Here is a 25,084-nt window from a genome sequence, read left to right as displayed (position 1 = left end):
CCAGCATTTGAACATTTTTGCTCCCTGTGTCCTCTCTTCAGTAATGTCCATGTCTGCCGCCCCCTGCCCCCGCCCCTGGGACAGAGGAGTTAGAAATCTATCAGGCCCATTTCCTGAAAGTCCTATTTCTCCTTGAAACAGAAAGGCCTTTCAAATGTGGCTTTCTGGGTTTTCCAATTTACTGGTGGGTGGATCTGGAGTGGGCATCCCGTCTGCACATCTGGCAGGGCCGCCTTCCAGATTTTCCTCGTGACTCAGGATCAGTTTCTGAGTGCTGGGCGGGGCAAAGGCTCCTGAAGTTGCTGTGAGGCACCTCCCCCTGTGAGCAGAGCTTGGTACAGCCCAAATAGTTTCCAGGTTAAGAAAGCCAGAATCTTTGTTCAGCTGCACTGGCTGAACAGACTTAGTGGGGTTACCTGGCTAAGAGCAGCAGCAGCAGCAGCAGCAGCAGCAGCAGCAGCAGCAGCAGCAGCAGCAGCAGCAGCAGCAACAGCAGGGCTCCTGAGATAACTCAGGTGAGTAGAGCTGGTGCCCACAAATTCAGCTTAAAAATTTTATTTTCTGAGATGAAACATCTAAGAGACGCAAAGGAACTTCAGCTGTAGAGTTAATCAGACTTTACATCTATTAATGTTACGGTTTGTCTGGATAGAATGTGTGTACGTGTGTATGTTAATAGCCATTTTGAAGCATCTAAAATGAGTTGGAATTTGGGGGGCTCAATGCAATGACTTTGATGGTATTGCACTAAACTGTTTCTGGGGGCTAGCTGCTCTGTTTTCTGGCTGTTCTGTTCGGAAACACTTCGCCACCAGGAACAGACCTGTGAGAAGAGTGTGAGGAGAGAAGCTGGCCGGCTAGCTGCTTCATCCAGTTTCTTCTGATGCAGAGTGATAGGCAAAGTATTGAAATTCAGGCACAAGCATGGAGCCACACTCTGTACTACATTCTGTAATCGTTTGAAATTGTGTGCACAGGCCACAGGCTGCTACACAATGAAGGAGTAGCTTCCTAGGCTATCTTAACACCCTGTCTGCACAGCCTCGGGGGACCTTCCTGCCCTGGTGACAGGTTGATCTTGCTATTCTATTATCAGCCCCTGGGCCTGGTTTGGTTTCCCTCTGATTCTATCTTTGGTTTAAATTCTGAATCGCAGTCAAGACTCCATCCCCCACTCCACTCCGCTATACTTTTGTTGAGGCTTAAGTGGGGACTTGACTAGAGCTGGCTTCAACCAGGGTCAGGAAAAGGGAGCTGCCACACACTGCAGTGGAAACAAGTGGGTGCGAGGATTTAGAAAAGTTTGGTGAAAATCACTTTGGAAAATTCAGCAAATCCTCTTGTTTTGCCTGTCACACAAAAACGCTTCCTGGTTTGTATTTATGTTTTTATTAAACTTCAGCAAATGCCTCATTTGCTAATCTCGGTTGTGAAATTAAGGTCTCTCTTTAGGGTCTGAATAAATAAACAAAAATCTGGGGGTGTTACTAATTAACACCTTCCTTGGGTGTTTCTGGACACACTTGCCCCCTTATGCATGCACATGCATGTGTGTGTGTGTGTGTGTGTGTGTGTGTGTGTGTGTGTGTGTGTGTGTGTATGTTCACACAGACATGCAGAAACACATGCACATATACTTGTGAATATGCATATGCACTCATGTGCTTGGGTGTGCACAAGTGCGTGCAAGTACTTTGTATTTGAACAGCATTCGTTATTCATTGTGAGAGTTTCCAATGGCCGAGGGAACAGCGTAAATGCTTTCATGGTTAGGAATAGGTTAAAAAGCAGACTTTCTATACCCTTGCAAGTTTTCAGTTCCTAAATTAAAAGCAGAAAACAGCCCCATTGTGACCTCAAAACAGTTTCTTTGATTAGCCTTGATTTGAAGTTATATCACCTTCTGACAACTTGCAATTCAAAAATAAGACTTCTATGTGCATTTATTTTTTTGTAATTTTGTGTCTGCATGCTGACCTTCCTCTCAGGGTTCTTTTTGTGTTTGAAAATTTAATTTTGGTGAAAGCATCAATAGGTTCCAATTCTAGTACAAACTCTATTACTATGTAACTCTGGCAATGTCTCCTCATGTTACAGTGAAAGAAAGAAGGTGTATTAACTGATTTCTAAGAGTTCTTCCAGAAAAAAAAAACATTCTATAAAAATCGAAATTAGATTCTCAAAGGACTGTAAAATTAGATTTTTAGGATAAGTTTAGTCAGCCAAGTCAGCAAGTCAGCCAAAAACAGGAGGTGGAGTGGGGAGTAAGGCATGGCCATTTTATATAGGTCCTTAAATGTCAGTATGAGTCTTATTTTAAGCATGTGATCATATTTCCTCTGTTTCTACAAAGAAATGAGATTTAATTTGCTATAATTAAACATTTCCTAATATAACTGCTAAATGTTAACTTATTCTTAACAATCAAAATACACTAGCATACTTAATTTCATGAGCTCTTCTAAATAACACCCCAAGGTGCACAGGGAAGCCATCATATTCCTGTTGTGCCTATAGGGAAACTGAGGGTGAAAGATGTCACTTCAATAAGTGGTGGCATCGGGGATTTGCTTGTGAATCTCCTAACTATGCATGTTGTTTTTATGGTTTTTGAGTTGTCTTTAACTTCTTGATATAGTTTTTCAACACTGTACATTGTGTGCTTTTTCTGTCCTCTCTCTCTGGACAGAGTAAATATATCCTATGGAAAACAGTAGAGTTGATTAGGGAACGTTTAAGGCTCCTTTCAGATCCCAGAGTGTCTGGCCAACAAAACCTTGAATGTCAACAGCCACTTCGGAGTTCTCTGGCAGATCTGTGACCACAGATGTAAGATAAGATTCTACTGGCGCGCTAATGGGAAGCTCTGTTCTCTGGGTAGCACGTGCATGGATGCTGAAGTTTTATTCTTCCCATTAAAGCCCAATGAATGCCCCCATCGCCTCCAGTAGGAGGGATAAGATTCTGTCTAGACTAGGATAGATTTAAGTCTCCTGTACTAATTGTACCTCCATTTATCTCTATTTTTGCAGAATATAGGCGAGAAAGTAGCCAGAGACGGTGTCATTGGAGCAATACACTCTCACCCTGTGCCCCTTAAGTGTAGTGGCTACCTCACCTATTCCTTCAAATCCAAAGTAATTTGTGATCTGAGATCTCTGTTCTTTTTGTAAAATCAGTTTTGTTTTAGAATTAACTTGGTGACTGTTGTAAGGCTGATCCACGGCTAAAGAAGGAAATGATTTTCCTCTAAGTCTATCCCTGCCTCCTCAGAGCTTCAAGTCCACTGTACAGCAAAAGCTCTTTCTCCTGGCTGCAGGCCTGAGTTCCACGTGGCAGGCTCCCTCCATTTTCCCTGGCAATTTCTGACTTGCCACACACTGAGCCTGCCCCTATCCATTTTCTTGGTAGACACAGTGTTCCTCACATTCTTTCCTTAGGCAGTGGGTCTGAATTCTAATAATTCTGCCTAAGGCTATTTATTACCTCAATGATAAGCCTGCAGTTTGTCCTGCCTGGCCACACCTGCCACTTGCCCTCAGGCCACACAATTCCTTCCCAGAATTGTTCACACTGCAGACGTTATCTAGAGATTTGAGGGTTGAATGTAAAGTCCTAGCTTTTCTCTTCTTCTATCGCCTTTCCTAACGGGTGATCTTTGATAGGATGACTCTCTCCTCCCTATCACCACTGGAACAGCGGAACAATAAGAAACAAACATTCCTGTCTCTGTACACCTCTTTTTCTGAGAGCTACTGAACGAGCCTTTGGATGTAAAGGGTTTGGATTCTACCAGGATCATTAAGCCATGAAAAGAAAGAACCTTTTCAATATCCACCATGGCAATAAATTCTAGGCAGAATGCCTCAAAAGTTGGCCATCGCCTTTACTTGGGAGGGTTTCCTCATTTGAACTAAAAAATCCTTTCTTTGAAAAAAAATGCAGTGACCAAAAGATGAAGTGTGGTATAAAAGAAAACCACACACCGCGCGCGTCTGGCATTTCACAGACTGGGCTTTGACTCGGTCTTGCCAGGTTTTAGCCGCTGTTTCTCTGAGTTACCATTTTTGAGCATACTAAACGAAGGGCACAGGTCTTGTTTTACAATGCATGGCTGCTGCTGCAAAAAAAAAAGAGCATGCAAACTAAATTCAACAATGCACACTTCAAATAATTTGCCACACAAATATTGATTGTCTACTAAAGACATTTATCTGTCAAACAAATACGCGGAGATGCTGAACAAGGTGCCCAGTAATGAGAGGTCTTTCAGTGCTTATCTTGCAAACATATAGCACTTTCTATTTATTCAAATTGCTTTACACAAATAATCTTAGTGGTTAAATCTATAGTTCAAAGGTGAAGGATTCATACCTCCAGTCTCATGATAAAAAAACAAAACAAAACAAAACAAAACTCTGAAGTACAAAGAGATCAAGTTCATAGAGCAAGTGGAACACAACTGACTTGTTACCTACCTAGTCAGAAATGGGGGAGGGGAGTCAATCCTACTCTATAAGTCCAGCAGGATTTAGGACTATGATTATACCCGAGTGAAAGTTCAAATGCACAATGTGTCCTTGGAATGCAAGCATCTTCATGGAAAAGGCATTCATTCTATCAAGATTGGACCCTCCAATACCAGCTGTACATTATGTTTCTGAAAAATCCCTGCCTAGATCATAGTATGGTTTGGTTTCAATTTAGGAGTGAGTGTATGTGTGTGTATATGTGTGTGTATAAAAACTTGTGGGAGCCAGTTCTCTCCTTCCACCATGTGGTTCCTGGGGAATTGAACTCAGGTCATCAGGCTTCGCAAGTGCCCTTCCCTGATGAGCCATCTCACCAGACCTATTTTGTTGGCTTTAAAATCAAATCTAATTTTGTTGAATTGATGCTGCTTCTGTGTTTAGACAGGGTCTCTTTGTAACAAATTCTTCTCGCAAGCTTTTGTGAGCCTTACTATTGGCCTGATTAGCAAAGGAGACTTTGTGAGAGCACATGGCTTTCCTGGGCAGGAAATACCCATTTATCCAGAATGTTCAGCGCTAGGAGGTTCTGGCAAACTAAATGTCCTAATTGCCTCAGACTATCCATATTTACAGCCCCCAGCCTCTGGCAGCCCACCAAACCTTCTAGGGAAAGCGAGAGACACGGGAATATTAGCTGTAACTTTGAACACACATGAAAATTAGAGTCCATTTGTAATAGGCTTTGAAAAGGAGTCTGGGCAAACACTCAGATTGGCTCTGATGCTTAACAGAGAATTATTACTGATGCCACCCATGCTTTCAAATACAATGAAACACACAAATATCTAAAACACAGGAACAGGCTTAAATCTGGTTAGCAGAAAGTACATTGGTGTTTTGCAGTGTTTCCACAATACTTAATTTGAAAAAACAATTGACAATAAATAAGGCTATGGAAAAATTGTGGTCATGTTCAGTCTCTTAATTTTTAAATTAGGAGAAAGGGCATGTTCGTTACACATATCTTGCAAATAACTTTACCATAAAATAACATCAAGAAAGTAGTTTTTATAGGTTTGTGGTTTTCAAGTGGGGAAACTGTTTCATCATGAGGCAGTGGGCCACAATACTGAAAGACATGCAAGGACCTAATTGACTGGTATTATTACTGCTTTTAGAAAATAGTAAATGCAACAGAAGAGCCTGGAATACGGCTTGGTAAGTAACAAACTTGCTTTGTGGAGCTGAATTAGAATCTGCAGGACTCATAGAAAATCTAGTATAGTAGTAGAATAAATGTTGGATCCTAGTGCTTCTAAGATGGAGATATATTGTAGAAACTATAAAATATGCTCCTATACATACAAACATATATATGCGTGCATACAGGAGCACTGTTTGCACGCACACCCACCCACCCCCTCCATGCATACAGTGCTAATATAGCCAATTTGTTTTATTCTTTGTCCTTGCAAATTTCATGAAACATTTTTTAGAACTCTGAACCGTAGGTTTTTGGTTTTAATTGTACTGAGCTCATAGAATCAGAGGAATAAAGGTTTGATGTAGCTGACACCATAAAAATTTCACAACAGTTTTTCATTTACTACTAAATGTCAGAGGAAAACCGTTCAGTTCATTACAAATCTATCCCTGCGGATCAAGTAATGACATAGAAAGATCTATTATCACTACAAAGCTATTTAAAAGCAAATTTGCCTTTTAAATTACCTTCATACGAACCAATTGTTAAGGATATCTGTGTGTAGAGCAGTCTGACAGACTGTGTGTGAAAAAAAACCACTATATTAATTTTGTTTAGCTATGTGGCATTTTCTTTTATTTTTTTTTCCAAAGGAAAGGAAGCAATAGTGTATTATATTGCTACGGGATTAAAAATCTATAGTCTGTCAAATTAGTGTAATTGAATTTCAGTCTGCCTTTTGGTTTTGGAGTCTGCAAATGATTCTACACTTTGAAGGAAACAAAAGATCATATAATTTTTCTATCTTTTTATGTATGTTTGGAGGCCATCTGCTGAGCTCTGTTTTTTACATTAGCCTTCTTGGCCAATAGTAAAACATACAAACTCTTTAAATAATAAAATGAAAGTAGGTGTGTAAACGGACTTGTTAGAATTGAAAGACGCTGTCCCCACCCACCCCGCACCAAATATGTAGCGCTCCAGGACACTGATTCATTCCGAACATGGTAAAGTGACTTTTTTTTTTCCTTCTTTATCATCAAATTTCAAAATGTACTTTTCGGAGCTATTCCATGTCAGTAGAAATGGAAAATTACCTTTTACATTATAATGATTTATGCTTAGCTGGCAATCTTCACATCTGTTACCTATTTTCCCAGTGAGGCCATTAAAGTGCATTTTGTCCCATTTGGCAGATGAAGAAACCAAGGTCCTAAAATGGTTAGGTGCTCACCCAGGATCGACCATTTATCTGAACCTTGACTCCTCTTTTCTTGAATGCAGTGACTTTTCCTCATTCTGAAGGCTTTGGGAGGAAGCCACTGCAGCCACTGCCATTTGTGGAATTTTAGGTAATCCTCAAAAGATCTGAGAAGTTCCTCCAAAGTAACAATTTTTGTCATTCTAGACCTAGTTGGATAATAATGGGTCCTCCTCTGAAGCTCTTCAAAAACCAGAAGTACCAAGAACTGAAGCAAGACTGCATGAAGGATGGCCGACTTTTCTGTGACCCTACCTTCCTACCGGAGAATGATTCTCTGTTTTTCAACCGGCTGCTTCCAGGAAAGGTTGTGTGGAAACGTCCTCAGGTACCTCTCATTTTTTGCCCCACTTTCTGTCTCCATGATTTCCTTTTGATTCAAAACTCCACATGACCTACTATTTCATTTACACTGACTTACTAAGTAGAAAATGTGGAATTCTGTCTTCTTTCTTCCTAGCTTTCACTGTTGTTCTATTTCTCTTTGTTGAGTTATAATTAACAATTTCATATATATATAATATATATATGAATTACGTGATGTTTTCACACTTTTAAATGACTAACACAAAACAGCTGATGTGTCATCCTCTCACCCAGAGACAATTTTAAAGTAGACTTTAGCTTGAGGGGACTAAAAATTCAGTCAATCATATAAAAAAGGGGCAACAGAAAAGGAAATATATTGTGCTTATTCTTTTTAGAAATTTGAGTCCGTATTGAAATCTAGAAAGAAACTATCCTCTTGTCTCTTTAGTTTGCTGCCTGTCATCTTACCTTAAAGATAACCTCAGATCAATGAAGCCAATATCCTCTTAGACAGTGGGCATCAGTGAAATGATTTCTACTTGAAGAACACAAAAGTTGCATTGGGGAAGGGAGGCTTTGGATCTGTTTATTAAATATCATTTGCTGTGCCATTTCAGTATTATCTAGTGGAATTCAAATATAACTGCAGCTTTTCCATACCCATTAATATTAACTACTAATAGTATCGGTCTTAATGGAATATCTATGTGCTGTGTCTCAGTGCATCTCAACGCCTCTCCAGAAGCTGTATATGAACTAGATTCTGATGTATAATAAGATACAGTGATAGAATCTGGAAAATAATTAGCAACCTTGCTTTATCAAGACGTTACAACTGGACAGAAGGATAATATACTGGAGATGTTTCCCAATGTTCGTGTAGGGAGATATCAGAAAGTGCGAGCTCTGGGAACTGAAGACTCTCTTTGTATGGAGATGTCTTTTAATATGTGATTGGGAACCGCCTTAGTTATCAACTCTGTGTTTGTCATTTTAAGGAACGAACAATCATTTTGTTGCTCTTGTTGCAATTTTCACTTTAAACTCCTAACTGGAATTCTAAGAGTTAATTTAGTTCATACACGTTGCCACCAGGTGGTGCCAAGATACATTGATCTCAATGTCTTTTTTTTTTTTCCTCCTGTACTTGAAGAAAGGAGTGGGCCAGCTGAAGTTGCAAGGCACCTTCTTGAATATGGTGTTTTTATGAAGAAGCAAAGGCACCAGGCTTAGATGCCCTAAAAGCTACTGTTGATTCACAAGGAATGATACTAATTCAAAGTGTAAGACTGGAGCTTGGAACCGGAGCTCAGCAATAAAGCCGAGATTCAGTCCTCGATATCAACAATAAGAAAGAAAATATGAGTGGGGGAAATCTACATTTCTAAACCTCTAACTTGTTGACAGAGTTACAGATAATTTTATTTGCCTATAATTTTAAAAATCCAGGAAACATGAATAGAATCCGTTAACATGTTTAGGAAGGCAAAGATGTAAGATGTCTTACCCGTTAAAAATATCTGGAGAGAGAGAGAGAGAGAGAGAGAGAGAGAGAGAGAGAGAGAGAGAGAGAGAGAGAGAGAGAGAGAGACTTATGAATGGATGGCAATAAAGAGTGGCAGAAGGAGCTAAAAAGGAAGCAGGGAAGTGACGGCAGTGTATGTTGGATGGCTATCTTTTAAAAATGAGCAGAGTCGAGCATAGTCGCTGGCTAAGGAGTAAAGACCATAAAGAGTTTGAAGATGCAGGAGAGAGGACGACTGGTGGGGGTGAAGTCCTAGAGGAAATGGAAGGATATCTGGTGGGTGGCAAAGTTGGAAGGCAACACAAAGCCATTTCCCAGATGTGAACGAAGTAGACAGCATTTCCTCTGCTGCTTCGGCTTTAGATGCATCTTCTCCCACTCTGTCTTGGCTTAGTTCTTTGTATTTTGTTTTCTTCATCCACATTCTGTAGATTTAATCCTAGGTGAATTCACAGGGAGGGAAATCCCTTAATAATTACGACAATAGTCTATATTTTCTTTAAGGCAAACTATTCCCCTTCTAGAGTAAGCTTCAGTGGTAAGGACTGTGTATGTGTGTGGAGAGGTGGAGAATGAACACTGGGGAGGAGCAAAAGGAATTGCATTTATGACATGCCTCGTATGGACTGGATTATGTGTTGGAATTCTCTATATATAATTTCACTTCATCTTTTCTAATCATGGTTAGCAAGGTAGGTATGTTACAAGTTCTTTGATGGAACTCATGTTCCTGGTTTTAAAAAATAGCATGGTGGAACACGCTGTTAATCCCAGCACTTGGGAGGCCAAGGCAGGCAGATCTCTGAGTTTGAGCCCAGACTAGTCTACAGAGCAAGTTCCAGAACAGCCAGAGCTATGCAGAGAAACTCTGTCTTCAAAAACCTAAACAAACAAACAAACAAATATAACAGGGATCTGCAACATGATTCATCAAGAAAATGTACTTGCAAGTGATCTCATAGACCTGAGTTTTGTCCCTGGAACCCACATGGTGGAAGAAGAGAAGCAATTGCCACCAGTTGTCAATCTGCTCCCCAACACCCACCCCCCCCACACACAAATAAATGTAGAAGCAACAAGACTAAAAGCAGTAGATGAAAAAAAAATCAAGTCTCCCAGGAGAAGGTAAAGATTCACTCAGGTTCCAACCTCCAGCAAGCTTTGACTCAGAACTTGACTTCAAAGCCCAAATAAGTTTTACCTCCTATCATAATATTGTTTGGGCCTCTGTTTGTTTTTCAAACATGCGTGTGTGCAGCTACCTTTTAGACCATACTCACTTCCTCATTGCTGTTCTTCCATTAATAGATCCACATACTCCCTTTGGAGAACACCGTATGAAACAGAGTTAATAAACCCAAAGGAGCAAGATACTTGAGATGCTATTGTTTGGCATATCAGTAAGAAGCACATAGAGTTTTTAGATCATCATGTAAAAATAAGGTTGTGGAATACTTGAGCTTTCTCTGAAAGTTATGGATTATTTTACAACTAGAATGGAGGCTAAGGTTGAGTTGAAGAATCATGCCTCCCGTCAGGAAAGCTGAGACACAGTAATAGGCTTCTCTGAATTGACTCTAGAAAAAGAGCAGATGGGTCACTGCTTTTCATTGCTTTCTTAGGGAAATTGAGATACTGGTTTGCAGGAAAGGGTATAGACATTTCCCCATTCATAATACCACATGGCATCATACTCAACCAGGGTTTCTCTTTTTCTTGGCAAGTTTCGAAACCAACTTTCCTCCTGCTCTGTTCTCTACCTAAGTGTAAGTGACTGGACGCTGAGCTACATTCTGCAGCTTTTCTAATTCTAGTTTGAGAAAAAGTCGTAATTTGTCATTCCCTTGGCCCAGTCTGCAAAGAAGCTGGACTATAGGTGTGTGCAACTAAATCTGGCACACATTTGTTTCCAGGGCTGGAGTTCAAACCCAGGCCCTTGTATATGCTCGACAAGGATCTCTACCATGATACAGTTGTGTTATGTATCCCAGGATAGCCTTATACTCATAATTCTCCTGCCTCACTAATTTCAAGTGCTGCAATTATAGGCCAGTTTTACTACTCCTGGCTCTGGCTTGGCTTAAAGAATCAGTAGATACACGGGAAATAAAAGATATTTTTAATTAACCAGTGGCAATTAACTATCCATACCCTCCATAGAAAAACCCTGTTTCTTTTCGATAAGCCAGTGGCCTGATTTTCTCCTAGTTTTCTGGGTATTTTCCACATGCTCTTTATCTTTTTTTACACCTGAGAACATAAATTATAGTCTTAATAATTCATGAAAAGTTAAGTTCCATGAAGTTTCAGAGTAATTGAGTCTGCAGGTACAAGTTTTAGACTGAATTTGCGTGCCAAATTCCCACAGAAATCTTTTCTCCAGTTTTTGCCAAGCACTCTGGCTTTTTTCCTGACTGACTCATACCCACCCTCAATAGTGTCCCAAAGTCAGACACATCTAATCCCTGACTTACATGAAGCAAAGCCTCATGGGAATTTGCACAGCCAGCTGTGGAAGAACAAAGGGCTCCTGCACAAGATCTTCTGTCAATTCTCATGGTCAGCTTCTAACTTCTGGAATCTACTGCCAATGACTTTGTTTTGTGTTCCTTCATGGAGTACTCTACCAACTTGTCATTTTGTTACATTGTCTGAGTTGAATGGGAGTGTAAAGAAGTACCAGGTTAAAACTATGTTCATATGAATGGCAGGGGAAATTAATGTAGGAAAACATACCAAGAAGAATATACATGCTCAGGTAAAAGATAGCCAGTGATGGAATAAGAATAGAAGCAGTACTCTTACTTTTCTACGTTAGTAGAATTTCCATCTATTGCTGGTGAACCTTAGTCCAGTAGTTTGGACTTAGATGTCTCATGAATTTCATCTGGTGTCCAGACGTTGTGTCTTTCTCCAGAAAGTGATTCTAAGGTTTTTTTTTTATTGTTTACCCAATCAGAGTTGAATTGGAGTTGGATAGACTTGTATGCTTTCTCCAAATGTTCTATTAATTTTAAATTCTGTATTTCAAATAGTTTTCATCTTTGTTGAAAGTACAATTTATATGACACGAAATTTACTTGTTTGAAGTGTACAGTGTGAGCATTCTTTGGTAGATTGACATGGTTGTGCAAATATTACCACAATCCAGTGGCACAAAATAGCATCAATACATTAAGTGCCCCATGTCCTGCCAAAGTGAACAGGGGGAAACCCACGAGGCCTCAACCCTATGCAATCATTGGTGACTGAGGAAACCTGGGAATGGGAAAAGGAGCTTTCCCTGGGCAGCATTGAAAACATACATACGAACTACATTATATAGATGGAACAGGTTATATTTAGGAATGTGTGTGTGCACACATACATATATGAATGCAATGATAATCAGTGAAAAAAGAGGCGAGAAATTTGAAGGACTGTGGAGATGGATATATAGGAGAATTGGAGGGAGGATGGGGAAGGGATAAATTATATAATTGTACTATAATCTAATAAGTGAGAAAATTAAAAATAAAAAAGTCTCCATGTCAATTCCTAGTAAGTTACTCCTTCCTCACTAGCTACCACTAATCTTTTATTCTATCCAGATTTTTCTATTGTGGACTTTTTCATTAAAATGTATTCTTAAAGTTATGTGGATTCTTTCATTTAGCATCTTTTTACAGGTCATCCATGTTATAGCATGTATCATGTTGGTCCTTAACATTGCCTAAAATATCCCATAAACAGATATATAAATTCTTTCCAATGATGAAGTTTGGTGTCTGTATTGGAGTCTCATCTCATACCAGAGTCCAAAGTTTCAGATATGAATATCATTGTGTAATGATTTATTTGTTTAGGCTGGAAGTTGAAGTTGACCTTTTGTGTGTCTGTTTTGTTTCGTTTTGTTTTGTTTCTTGAGACAGGGTTTTGTAGACCAGGCTGGGCTCAAACTCAGAGATCCACCTGCCTCTGCCTCCCAAGTGCTGGCATTAAAGGTGTGCCACCACCACCTGGCTGAAGTTGACCTTTTGTTTTTCTAGGCTCCACATTTCGTTCTCCTTTGAAGGGAGAGAATGTTGTACTGGTGCTAAAATGTTCACATAGAAATAAAAATTCCCAGCAGGTGAAGCTAGATCATTGAGAGAGCATACAACATTGCTCTGTGGACCCAGGTCTAAAGCTCCCCTTCTGGTTCAATTTTCTGAGGATAAGATAATGGCTCCTTGGGCTATCTCACATGGCCCTCAGGTTCTGAATAGAAGTTTTACGCCAATTAGCCTCTACTTCTTCTGGAAATAGTCAATCATCAAGTACCTATTGAAGGGCTGGCCATATCTTTACCTGCGCCCCCAGCTTGACTGCACACTGTGTTTTTAAAATTGCCTCCACTCTTCTGGATACTGGCTATAGAAGGACTATTTGCTATTACTGTGGTTCCTGAAGGGAACCTGAGTATCAATGGTTTCTGCCTTCAAATGTTACTTGCATAAACAGTTGCTAAAAGATTGCTAAAAGGTCTGTGTGTCATTGTTGCAAATAGAGTGAACTTTGCAGATTTAGAGATCTCATAATTGAGATCCCATCAGGAGTTTCTGGGAATAGGGATGAGGTGAGACTAATTGAAATGTCCCTCAATGCTCACCCAAGAGAATATATTTCCTAGAAAAGATCCCTTCTTTACAGAACATTTTTCTTGGGGTGATAGTATTTGGGAAGCACTCCAGTTTTTTTTATGTTCAATTTCTTAGTATTATGTATACTCTACCTAAGAAATCACTTTGCTTTGCCAAACCACTCAGTTCAAGAATCACTTGAACTGTGCCAGCACATCTGGAGCCATTAGGAACACAGCATCTTCTACATCTCTCCACTACTCTCAAGTCACCATGATATTATGAATATGTGAGCTGTGGCCTCTCGCTGAACCCCATTCTTACCATACCAGCATGGCTCAGGCTGAAATGTCCCATCTACGCTCTGCATCTCAACTTGGAGTTACAGAAAATTTCCCACAACCTTCCTTCTTTAACTTCAAAAGGAAGCTATCCAAGTGTGTCCCAATACATATTAAAAGTCACTTAAGAACGATTCCTTTTCTTTTGATCTATTGCTGGAAAATTCTCAAAGCTTCTAAGATTTGCACAAGTTTCTTCTTCTTATCTTTTCTAACTCCTTGGCTGTTTCCTGGTCTTTTAATGTACATGCTATGGCTTTAGTAAGATTTGTTTTCTATTTGACACATCATGCTACTTGCATGTAGTACAAGACTGTTTTATACATAGACACTTGAATTCTGGAAATCAATGCCTATTGGTGATTTTTTTCTAAAACCAGGAGCTGAGAAAATCTTGCAAAAAATGGAGTTTTGAGCACAGTGTACAATTTAGGGATGGATATCTGTGGGGGAGCCCCACAATATTTTTCCCTTACACAGAATTATTCATTGACAAGCTTAAAGAGAAAGGAGTGGGCCAGCCAAAGTCTTAATGTCCCTTCTTTAATATTATGTGTCTTTTTTTTGAAGAATTAAAAGCTTTAGGCCTAGATGTCCTAGTGATTAGATAACCAGAGACTCAAGTGGCTGCCCCTATCTGATCACCCTCTTTCTTCCACTCCTTTTGATATTCTATGACTGTTACTGTGTCTTAAAATCAACTATTAGGAATTCGACACAAAAATTTAAAGTAATATGATAGTAAAGTGTGCTTTTGATAATAACTATATCCAATTCATACAAAGAGGACAATAACCATCCTGTCCCTCATTTTGAATATGCCTATGTGTCTCTTTGATCCCTTATGTGACTAGAAGATTACACATTAAAAATTTTGACCTGGTGTGGACTCCTGCTCATCTAAAGTAAAAATATTGCAAAGTAACTCCAAACCATAGTACCTCTCCATAAAACTAGCAGTTTGCCTTGAAGTGTATAAACACTCACTTGGCTGATTTCTACACTAGGAAACAATCCTATGTTTCATCTGCATCTGAGAAATTGGGGCAGAACTTCATATCTTGCTCCAAATAAAGTGACAATGTCTGGCCAAGGGAGGTGCAATGATGCTTCTTAATTTCATCTTAGAAAAAGCAGAGAAATAGGGAGAAGATTCATCAGGATCTGACTCGCCCAATGCACCTGCTTTGTGCTCGGTAAATGAAAATAAAAAGCTGCTGAGAACCTGTAAACTATTTAGTATGGTAGAAGTAGTCTTCCAAGAGAAAAGGCAGTGATAAGACACCAGACAAGCATCTTAGACAAAAACAACCAGAAAATCTAAAGCTGACCCACCTAACCAGCTCCTTTTGGCAGGTTGATGCACAATTAATCTTCACTTTGGATGTGTCTCTGCCCACAATGCTTATTTCTTTCCAGAACTATCTTGGCTTTGAATAGATATATGGAATGCTTCATTCTGTAGATCCAACCCTTCAAGAAGAATTATATCCATTAAAAAATAGGCATTATGCACCAGAAAAATATAGCTGTTTCTGTTTAATAATTTTAAAGAGTGTGCACATAGATTTTCTTTCCATTTGCACCTGGGATTTATTTCAACAAGATATGTAGATTGTCAACTTACAGGCCAATAACCACTTCCCTGAAAATGTTTCCATTTATCAGGATTTAATTGGGACTTGATGTCTTTGAAATCTGCCAGTGCTGATGATCTGAGCCACATCACGACTGCAATTATATGATGTCCTGTAGTTCTTCGCTTATGACCATTTCTTTATCTGCTATGCATCAACGTTTTCCCCCTGTCCATCAGTAGTCAACTCACTCTCATATCCAGTCCACCACCAGATGAACTTTGTGGATCCTTTTTCTCTAGGCACTGAACACACTTCCAAAGTAGCTTCATTTTGTTTTCATTATGCTTTGTTGTAGTTGCATTACTTGGCTTTCATTTTTCCTACTGACGGTAGGGACGACCCAGCTAATGACATTGAAGTAAAGATACATATGTAATGCCCCTAACAAATACTGTCCCTACTATCTGGTCAGGTACTTTTAGAATATGCCCCACGGGAAGAGTTTCCATTGAAATATATTCCTGTGAATGGTCTATTAACACCTGCTATTAATGTTGCTGTCATTTATATTCATACAAAGGTGAGGGTTGGGAAAACTGGTTGTCATGGAAACTACCTTGCTTTCTGTTAGAAAAGGACTTCCTGGATGGTCTCCTCACTCATTTTCCTAGAGAAGCAGATACATGAATGTTCACCTCGATCAGACCTTGTGTCTTAAAGGTAGTCACCCTTCCACAAGCATGGAGACTTCAGGGAAATTTCATCTCAACAAAACTGAGATCAGAATGTAGCATGCAAAGTCTTAGCTCTAGTCTTCCCGTGTTCGCTGTTGTGGTGGAAATGCCAATGACAAAGGCCGTCCTATCTTACCTCATTCTCTCCTTCTATTTCTTTCCTCATTCTCCATAAGGTCTTTTCTCTGTGCATAGGCTATCCACTGCTCTTCGTTTATACTAGAAATCTCCCCAACCTTTCCTTTATAAACACCCTAGCCTCACACAACCCCATCTCCTCTGTAAAGGCTTAGCTGAGCTTCTAGCAACTCTTGAAATCTCATCCCTGACTCCTGCATAACCAATTACTGTATTCCCCAGGACATTTCTGATGACCCCCATCTGATTGTGGGCAACATTAGCAACCACCAGCTGATCCAGGGAAGACTGGGGAACAAGGCAATGATTTCTGCATTTTCCTGTTTGGCTGTTCAGGAGTCACACTGGACAAAGGTAGTATACCCTTTCTCTGGAATCATAATCTATTTCTGCCTTCTTCTTGAATAATTTGACAGAAAAGAAATCAGCTCCTAACTTTTTGAGATCGTTCTACTTCTCAAAAACAGAAGTAGGTAACTTATTTCCATGGTAAGAATTTTTACAAATAAAAACAAGCTGAGATTTACAGTGAAAATCCATGTACGCTAGATTCTAACAATGACATTTTGTATAATAACTTTGTCTAACATGCCAGTTGCTCACTTGCTGTCATTTGTCATGCTGTGACTCAATATTTCCTCATATACTATATTCTTTGTACCAACTTGTTATGAAGCCAGTAGGAGCCGTGGAGTCATTAACACATAGGTACATAACAGAAAAGGTAAAAAAGGTAGAAAAGGATCCTTGAAAGGTTCTTAGAAATTATTAAAAGTGCAAAACTTCCTCCTTACTATTCAGATAAAATTCAAAACAACAAAGAACATTTTATTTAGGACAATGAACAAGTTCCAATAGAAATGGATTTGAATATTTATGTGCGATAGTTATAAAAGCAGAATTCCAAAATTGTGATTTTTATTAATGACATGACTAAAATCTGTATTATGTTGAATAAATCTATGAAACTACATGAAACTCTAGATAGGCAAACCAGAGTAAGAATTGCATCTGTATTGGTTTTAATTTTTAAGAATTATTTGGTTTATTTTATTGCTTATTTATGAGAATGGGTACAGTATGTATATGTGGATGCATTCTGTGTGCAAGCGTTAAGGCTAGAGAGGGCATTTTTTTTTTTTTTGCACTCTTGACCTACTTATTTTGAGGCAGGATCTATCTCTGAAGCCAGAACTCATGGTTTCTCCATTAATATGGAGGCCATCATGTCCCCTGAATCTTCTGTTTCTCCCATCTGAGGAGCTGGGGGCACAAGCATTTACAGAGACACCAGGCTTGTTACTTGGATGCTGGGATCTGAACTCTAGTACTGATGATTAAGGAGTAAATGAACTATCTCTCCAATCCTGATATTACTTTTAAATGTCTTGTTCATGTATTTAAACATTTGCTTATGAATCTATGTAGATAGTCTCTTATCTAGTTTACTGATTATCTATGGGGACTCCTCTGACTTTCTCTCCAGTATCCTATGCATTTAGGATGGGAATAGCAGATATGGTAATATCACACATAGCAAACTGACCTGTGGAAACAGAAGTTGTGGGAAAAAAAATGCCACACCTTAGGCTTTTCTAACCTAGACTCAAAAGCAAGTTTCTGTTTGCTATATGGTTTTCTTAGGACTTCACTATAATCTCTACATCTGGATATAGCCTTGTGAGTAATATTTGACTAAATGTTCTTACCCTTCTAGGCGATTCCCAACCATAAGGAACAGGAATGGGATCCTCGAAAGCCAGAAAAATATGCTGGAATCTTTCGCTTCCGTTTCTGGCATTTTGGAGAATGGACTGAGGTGGTGATTGACGACTTGCTTCCCACCATCAATGGAGATCTGGTCTTCTCATTCTCCACCTCCATGAATGAGTTTTGGAATGCTCTACTGGAAAAAGCATATGCAAAGTAAGGAGGGAGTTGACTGGTCGGTGGTCATGATACAGGAAGAAAGAAAGATTATATTTGTCATTGGGCACTCATTCTGCCATACTCAACCCCACAGTTAAAGTTGGCTGCAGATCAGTAAGATTAAAGACCTTTCATTAACCCTGGGCCAGCCTCTCCAAACTCATAGATTCTTTGGTTTCTGTTAAATCCTGTCTCGTATGAAAATTTCAGATTGTTTACCTGAAATTCAAATGGAATTCTCATCTCCTTTTAACCTTGCCTGTCATCTGCCTTAGGAAGACGTTTTGACATGGACTAGCATTTATCAACATAGCCTAAGCCTAGAAAATTTTAATTGTAATCTCAAAGTATTTCCTACTACGTATCCAGAGAAAAATCAGCTGGTAAAGGCTGAGCAAGAATTGCTTTAATTTTTGGGAGCATGTTGTCCTTGATCTGGATAACTAATTTATTCGAGATAACTGCATACTTGCTTTCAGGCTTCTGGGCTGTTATGAGGCTTTGGATGGTCTGACCATCACTGATATCATCATGGACTTCACGGGCACATTGGCTGAAATCATTGACATGCAGAAAGGACGCTACACCGATCTTGTTGAGGAGAAGTACAAGCTGTTTGGAGAACTGTACAAAACGTTCACCAAAGGAGGTCTAATTTCCTGCTCCATTGAGGTTTGCATTCACCCTAAACAATCAATCTATGTTCACATCTGACATGAAAGATAGCAAAATTTAGCAGGGAACATTGTACTTAACCTAGAAACCCACAAAAAGAGCCAAAAATGGACCTCAGAAAGCTAACATAGGCATGAAGAACTAACTGGCTTAGAGATTGAGGAGTGTTAATTTTTTTATCCCTTTGAACCAGTTGTTCCATTGAGGGCCAAGGCACCATCAAAGGTGATGTAAGTAGCTTATGGTAAGCTATTGCTATCATCTTGGCTCCTGGGTATTGAAGTTATAACTGTTCCCTCAAAGAATGAATCTGCTGTACCACCTTTTTTTTTTTAAGTCACAGTTCATAGGTCAGTGATTTCTTGGAATTTGAATTTTAAAGTAAGTTGTTATGTTACATTATTTTCCCTCTTTCACTTGCTTTTGTGCTAGATTAGACATTAGGATCAAATTTTTATCTGCACAGGAAGAACTTGAATCAATCATACTGGGATGAAACAACCAAGATAGGAGTGGATCCAGAACTTGGCTTTCCCAATCCCTATGCCCATATGTATCTTTATTTGCTATTAGTCTCCCAGCCAGGAGGAACAAGAAGTTGAAACAGATTGGGGTCTACTGAAGGGTTATACCTACACCATGACTGATATTCGCAAGCTCCGTCTTGGAGAAAGACTTGTGGAAGTCTTCAGTACGGAGAAGCTGTATATGGTTCGCCTAAGGAATCCATTGGGAAGACAAGAATGGAGCGGCCCCTGGAGTGAAATGTGAGTGATATTTCACTTTCATTGTTACATATCCTAAGCTCTGTAGTTCTCCCAAAGCTATCCCTCTAGATTGCTAATGAGCAATCAAATAACAGAGACATTTCTGATCTGCAATCCAGCCAGAGATAAAATAAAGTAAGCCTAGTCACCATGCATTCTCTTCTTTTGACATCCTGGCAAGCATAATGGCTTATTCTTCTATTCTTTATTTGCTTTTAGTTCGGAAGAGTGGCAGCAACTGACTGTAACCGATCGCAAGAACCTGGGGCTTGTTATGTCTGATGATGGAGAATTTTGGTGAGAAATCTTTCTGCAGCTAGGGATTTGAGTCTCTTACTAAAAATGCATATTAAGTACTATTTTCATTGCTTTTGCTATTCCGTCCATTTAGGATGAGTCTGGAAGATTTTTGCCACAACTTTCACAAACTGAATGTCTGCCGCAATGTGAATAACCCTGTTTTCGGTCGCAAGGAGCTGGAATCAGTGGTGGGATGTTGGACTGTGGATGATGACCCTCTGATGAACCGATCGGGAGGTTGCTATAACAACCGCGATACCTTCCTGCAGAATCCTCAGGTTAGAGTCAATTATTGTCCTTTGCCTCCAAGCTATGCAGCCAGTAAGAATCAGATCTCACTTTGCTCCTCTCTGGAGTATTCATTTAGCATCAGGTTTTCAAATCTATTGCATAATACTCACCAACCACAATCCCAAGAGATTGACTCAGATGCTTGTAAGACCCAGAAGACAAGGTCTCTTTGCAGAAACTTATCTGGGTAACATTTTCAAATCTGAATCAGTTTCTCCAGCTGCCTCTCTCTGAATGTTCCAACTTAACTCGTATTCTCTGGTGATGCTCTCAACACAACAGAGTGGGGATCTCCTTCCAGATGCTGTCTCAGTTCTTTCTCATTTGTCTTTACTGCCTAGTAGTTCACCAGATACACCACACACATCATATCTTGTAGTCCTTTTCATGCAGATTACCCTTCTGAAAACCATCATTAAAACCTGCTTTTTCTCTTGGAGAATGAGGTCATTTTCCCCCCTCAGGATTTAAATCACTGCCTTGTCAGGTTCTACTTCAGTCTATTTACCACCATACTCATATGTCTGACCATGCACATTGCAAGAAAGCAACAAGACTCTCTCAAGCACCCCAAGACTGAATTTGAATAGTCTGTATGAAGATGTGCTAAAGCAGCATAGCAGACATAACTCTGGCTCACTGTGAGCTCTTCTTTCTATAGATCTCATTGCCTAGGCATTTTGGAGAACAGTATGGTTCAGAAAACTGGCTTACTTAACTTATAATTTTCTTTTCCCTTTCCATTTTAATTACCCTTCAAGCAACTTTATTATCGTTACTCATTCCCTCTGTAGGATTGTTTCAGATACCTACCAAGTACCTGTACCAAACTTGGAGAATGGCCTCTCTGTAGGTATATATAGACAAGATTGACCTTTGGGGGCCCTTGCCTGGGTTGCTCAAATGTCTGGGTTGGTTTTATGATTCTACCCAGGGCTGTGTGGCAAAGTCTAGTTGAGTGGACTAGGAATGCTTTCTGTCTTTATGAATTCTGAAATGTTTCTGCATATAGCTTTAAATACAAGGGTATACTAACAGGAAGAAATGAATAACTTATCAGGAACATACATATTAAAACCTACCCTCCTTGGCACCAAAGCCCTAAAAATAGTTTTCAGTACATGCCAGATGCCACAGGGAGAAGCAAGTAGAATGATCTTTACTTAGTAGTGAATTAATTTTCTATCACTTCATTGTCTGGTCAAGAGTAAAGCCCAGAAATTAACCTGAGACTCTGCTTCCCATAAAAGAATTTTGGTCCACAAAATTTCAGCTAGTTTATCTTAAATGGAATTGATCATTCATCTCTTTGATGGCCCCTTTCCCTCAGTACATCTTCACTGTGCCTGAGGATGGCCATAAGGTCATCATGTCACTGCAGCAGAAGGATCTACGCACTTACCGCCGAATGGGAAGACCTGACAATTACATCATTGGTTTTGAGCTCTTCAAGGTAAGAACAGCATTTGGAGCAGAAAGAATGCAAAGCATTTAGAGTCTAAGTTAGGAGATTTTAGGGTTAAGAGAATTATGAAGAAGAAGAGAGTGGAAGTGGGACCTTCTAATAGAAAAACTCTGATTTTAACAGAATGCGTTGCTTCATCCTCTTTGCTCCTAGGTGGAGATGAACCGAAGATTCCGCCTTCATCACCTGTATATTCAGGAGCGAGCTGGAACTTCCACCTATATCGACACCCGTACCGTGTTTCTGAGCAAGTATCTGAAGAAGGGCAACTATGTTCTTGTTCCAACTATGTTCCAGCATGGCCGTACCAGCGAATTTCTACTGAGGATCTTCTCGGAAGTGCCTGTCCAGCTCAGGTCCAGTTTTATTGTGATGCTCTTCTAGCCCTTGCTCCCTTCTTTCAATTCTCAGCCCATATTCCCCTATGCATATACTCTATAAGACAATATGCTCAAGTCAGACCTCACTAATAGCAGGAAGGTGGTGAAAATATTTCTCAGAATGGAGCTATGGAAAAATCCTCCAATGGATATCTGAAATTTAGAGTTTTGATCTGGCATTTAAGGGGAGAGGGCCAGTCTCTTAAGCTCTGCTGCTTGTATTTTATCTTCAGTTCTCAGCTGGGTTCTATCTGCTTTTGAGATGCTGGCACTCTTCCTTGCTTCTCTATCTTGTTCTCAGTGCTGGGGATCCTAAGCTACTGCTCCCTCCAGCTGTACCAACTCTAGTCTTGAAGTCCCATAAACCAGAGTAAAGAAAAGCACCCTCAAAAGACATAAGTCACATCCAGGGAGCAATGGGATAGGTCACCCAGCTTGTTATGAGTTTCAAGTCTATTTTGGCAGGTCCATTTCATCATGAGGTAACACTTCTTTTTATTAATGTTCTAGGGAACTGACATTGGACATGCCCAAGATGTCTTGCTGGAACCTGGCACGTGGCTACCCAAAGGTGGTTACCCAGATCACTGTCCACAGTGCCGAGGGCCTGGAGAAGAAGTATGCCAATGAAAGTAAGGACTGCATATATAGTTAGAAAACATTGTCTGCATTTATTATCTCCATTGATATTTCCAGTCTGGAGATTTCATCCTTCATAGAGAACAGAATTGGACTTTATAAAATCATAGCCTCTTGCCTCTTTAGGGAAGAAACTTAATCACTGGGTTTCAAAAGCAAAACAACAACAAAAAAGGTCACTTTCTTACAGCTGTAAATCCATATCTGATCATCAAATGTGGAAAGGAAGAAGTCCGTTCTCCTGTCCAGAAGAACACCGTGCATGCCATTTTTGACACCCAGGCCATTTTCTACCGAAGGACCACTGACATTCCTATTATCATCCAGGTAAGACTGAACAAGGGACCTTGGGGAGTGTATGTTCTCTACCACATACTGACTTCTCCCAAACACATCACATTTGGAAGGTGCAGAGCAAAGGCTAGCTATTATGTATTTGAATGTATTCAGAACATTTCTTCATAAGCAAAACACCAACTTCAGCATTCACCTTTGACATAAAGCCCTTGACTTTATTTCCCATAGGCAGAAGATCATATGCTCATGAGTATACTTGTGAACATGTGTACTCTAAAGTCCCATGAAAGGAAGTATTTGCTAGTTCTGCTAACTCCTATATGCTAGGTCAATATGGGTAATGCCAGTCTGACAGTATTTCTGGCTTAATACTTCTGGTAAGCTGCTTTTATGTAACAAAGCCACGAATAAAAAATGATCCTTAATCTACTTTCATCTGTATTGTTGGGGGAACATTATTTTCTTAATCAAAAGATTATCAGGAAAAGATAAAAAATGTCACTTGATATATACATCTTAGGTGTCACTAGATGCATCGGTCTTAGTGGATTGTTGAGACTCACTTCCTTGATTTGTCTCTTCAGGTCTGGAATAGCAGAAAATTCTGTGATCAGTTCCTGGGGCAGGTTACTCTGGATGCTGACCCCAGTGACTGCCGTGATCTGAAATCTCTGTATCTGCGTAAGAAGGGTGGTCCCACGGCCAAAGTCAAGCAAGGCCACATCAGTTTCAAAGTTATCTCTAGCGATGATCTCACTGAGCTCTAAGTATGCATCATCAGAGAATCGTGCCAGCTTTCCATCATCTGTCAGGCACCAGGTCTTAACCAAGATTCACAATTACTGAAATTCCACACATTTATTAACGTTTTCTCTTTTCCGATATTTCCCATACCTCCTGATCCAAGTAGCATCAGTAGCTACAGAACCTATATACCTCCAGCAGCTGGACAGGGGAGGTGACAATCCCATCTGGAGATCATACACACACACGTTTACTGAGAAAAGATCCTTAGGGCTTCCAGGGGTGTGAATCAAATGGGACAATAAGAATCTGACCAGCCTACATGTGTCTTTGCTGTTTCCACCTGCTCAGCATATCGTCCCTGTAGGGCATGTTGGTGAAGGAGAGAGGTGATCAAGGCCAAGCTGGTCTAGCCTGACATCTCAGCTCCTAACTGACACTACAGATTTATCAGCAACATTTCACCAGTAGCCAGAGCTGACTTTTACCAGTCCCAACCCTATGTCATCATCACCACCACCACCACCTCTGGAAAGTGTGGTCCTGCCCTAACTCAAGTAACTCCCCCACAGTGTTTTACCTTCATGTTGAGGAAGCTTCCTAGGTGCTTTATCAAGAGCTGGAGTTCAATGCACCCGAGACAGTGAGAAGGGCTTGAACTTTAGTCATTTGGAAGCCAGCTGTGTGCCATAAGAGGGAGAAGTTGAAGAAGCTGCAGTGGGAGACAAAGCCTCTGTCCCCCATCCATCCACACACACCTACACTCACACACGCGCAGGTAAGCGCGCACGAACTACCATTCAGTCAGTGGGCAAGAATAAGGACTAGTGAAGAATCATGCACACCAAAAGATGGATGAATCTATTCAGTTATAGGACAGCCAGTTTGGGGTCCCTGACTACAATGTGAAACCTCTTGCTGCTGCTAGATTTACAAACAAGCCCATTGCCTTGTGCTTCCTAATATCATTGGTACTGAAAACTCTATATGGGACCTTGAGAGTCTGGGAACCACCCAGACCCCCCAGGCTTTTCCCTCTGTTCAGAAGCTCCACTCCCCAGGGGTTTGCTTTTCAGTATGTCTACAAAATTTCCTGTGAACCAGTCATTATATGTTCTTCCCTTCATCCTCATCTGTCAGTATTCTGCCCCTATTCAAGGCCCAGCATAAATTCCACCTCCTCCATGAAGTTCTTTCACATCTTTTCCCCAAGCCCCACCTCCAACAATATTTCAGTGCTTCTGCAATGATAAAAAAAACATAGTTGTAGTATTTAGTCTAGTTCAGCATGCACTCATTTAAAAATAACATTTTGTAGCTCTCTCCTTTTTAACTTACTCATTTTCTATCACATTTTGCAGTCTTTGTAACTTTTACAGTGCCTTTGCCACACTGCCTTACAAACAGAATCACAATAAAGTTCATATTCAAT

General features: G+C 40.0%; 1 protein-coding gene across 1 annotated transcript; it reads left to right on the top strand.

Moving 5' to 3' along the window:
- The first annotated feature begins 372 nt into the window (after positions 1-372).
- Positions 373-25,084, top strand: Capn6 (calpain 6). Its single transcript, NM_031808.2, has 13 exons — positions 373-515; positions 7,085-7,265; positions 16,388-16,519; positions 17,883-18,091; positions 18,574-18,766; positions 19,343-19,536; positions 19,756-19,833; positions 19,928-20,114; positions 21,458-21,580; positions 21,746-21,948; positions 22,483-22,604; positions 22,802-22,938; positions 23,493-25,084. The coding sequence occupies exons 2-13, from the start codon at positions 7,101-7,103 to the stop codon at positions 23,673-23,675; spliced, it is 1,926 nt and encodes a 641-aa protein (NP_113996.2). The 5' UTR covers positions 373-515; positions 7,085-7,100; the 3' UTR covers positions 23,676-25,084.

The sequence above is a fragment of the Rattus norvegicus genome, chromosome X (assembly GCF_036323735.1).
Source record: "Rattus norvegicus strain BN/NHsdMcwi chromosome X, GRCr8, whole genome shotgun sequence".
Taxonomy (NCBI): Eukaryota; Metazoa; Chordata; class Mammalia; order Rodentia; family Muridae; genus Rattus; species Rattus norvegicus.
Note: the sequence above shows the minus strand (reverse complement) of the source record. Positions and strands in the feature narration are given on the sequence as shown.

Coding starts and splice junctions, on each gene's coding strand:
- Capn6 (NM_031808.2), top strand. CDS start 7,101: ATGGGTCCTCCTCTGAAGCTCTTCAAAAACCAGAAGTACCAAGAACTG. Junction 19,834..19,927: donor TCTGATGATGGAGAATTTTG/GTGAGAAATCTT, acceptor CCGTCCATTTAG/GATGAGTCTGGAAGATTTTT. Junction 22,939..23,492: donor ACATTCCTATTATCATCCAG/GTAAGACTGAAC, acceptor TTGTCTCTTCAG/GTCTGGAATAGCAGAAAATT.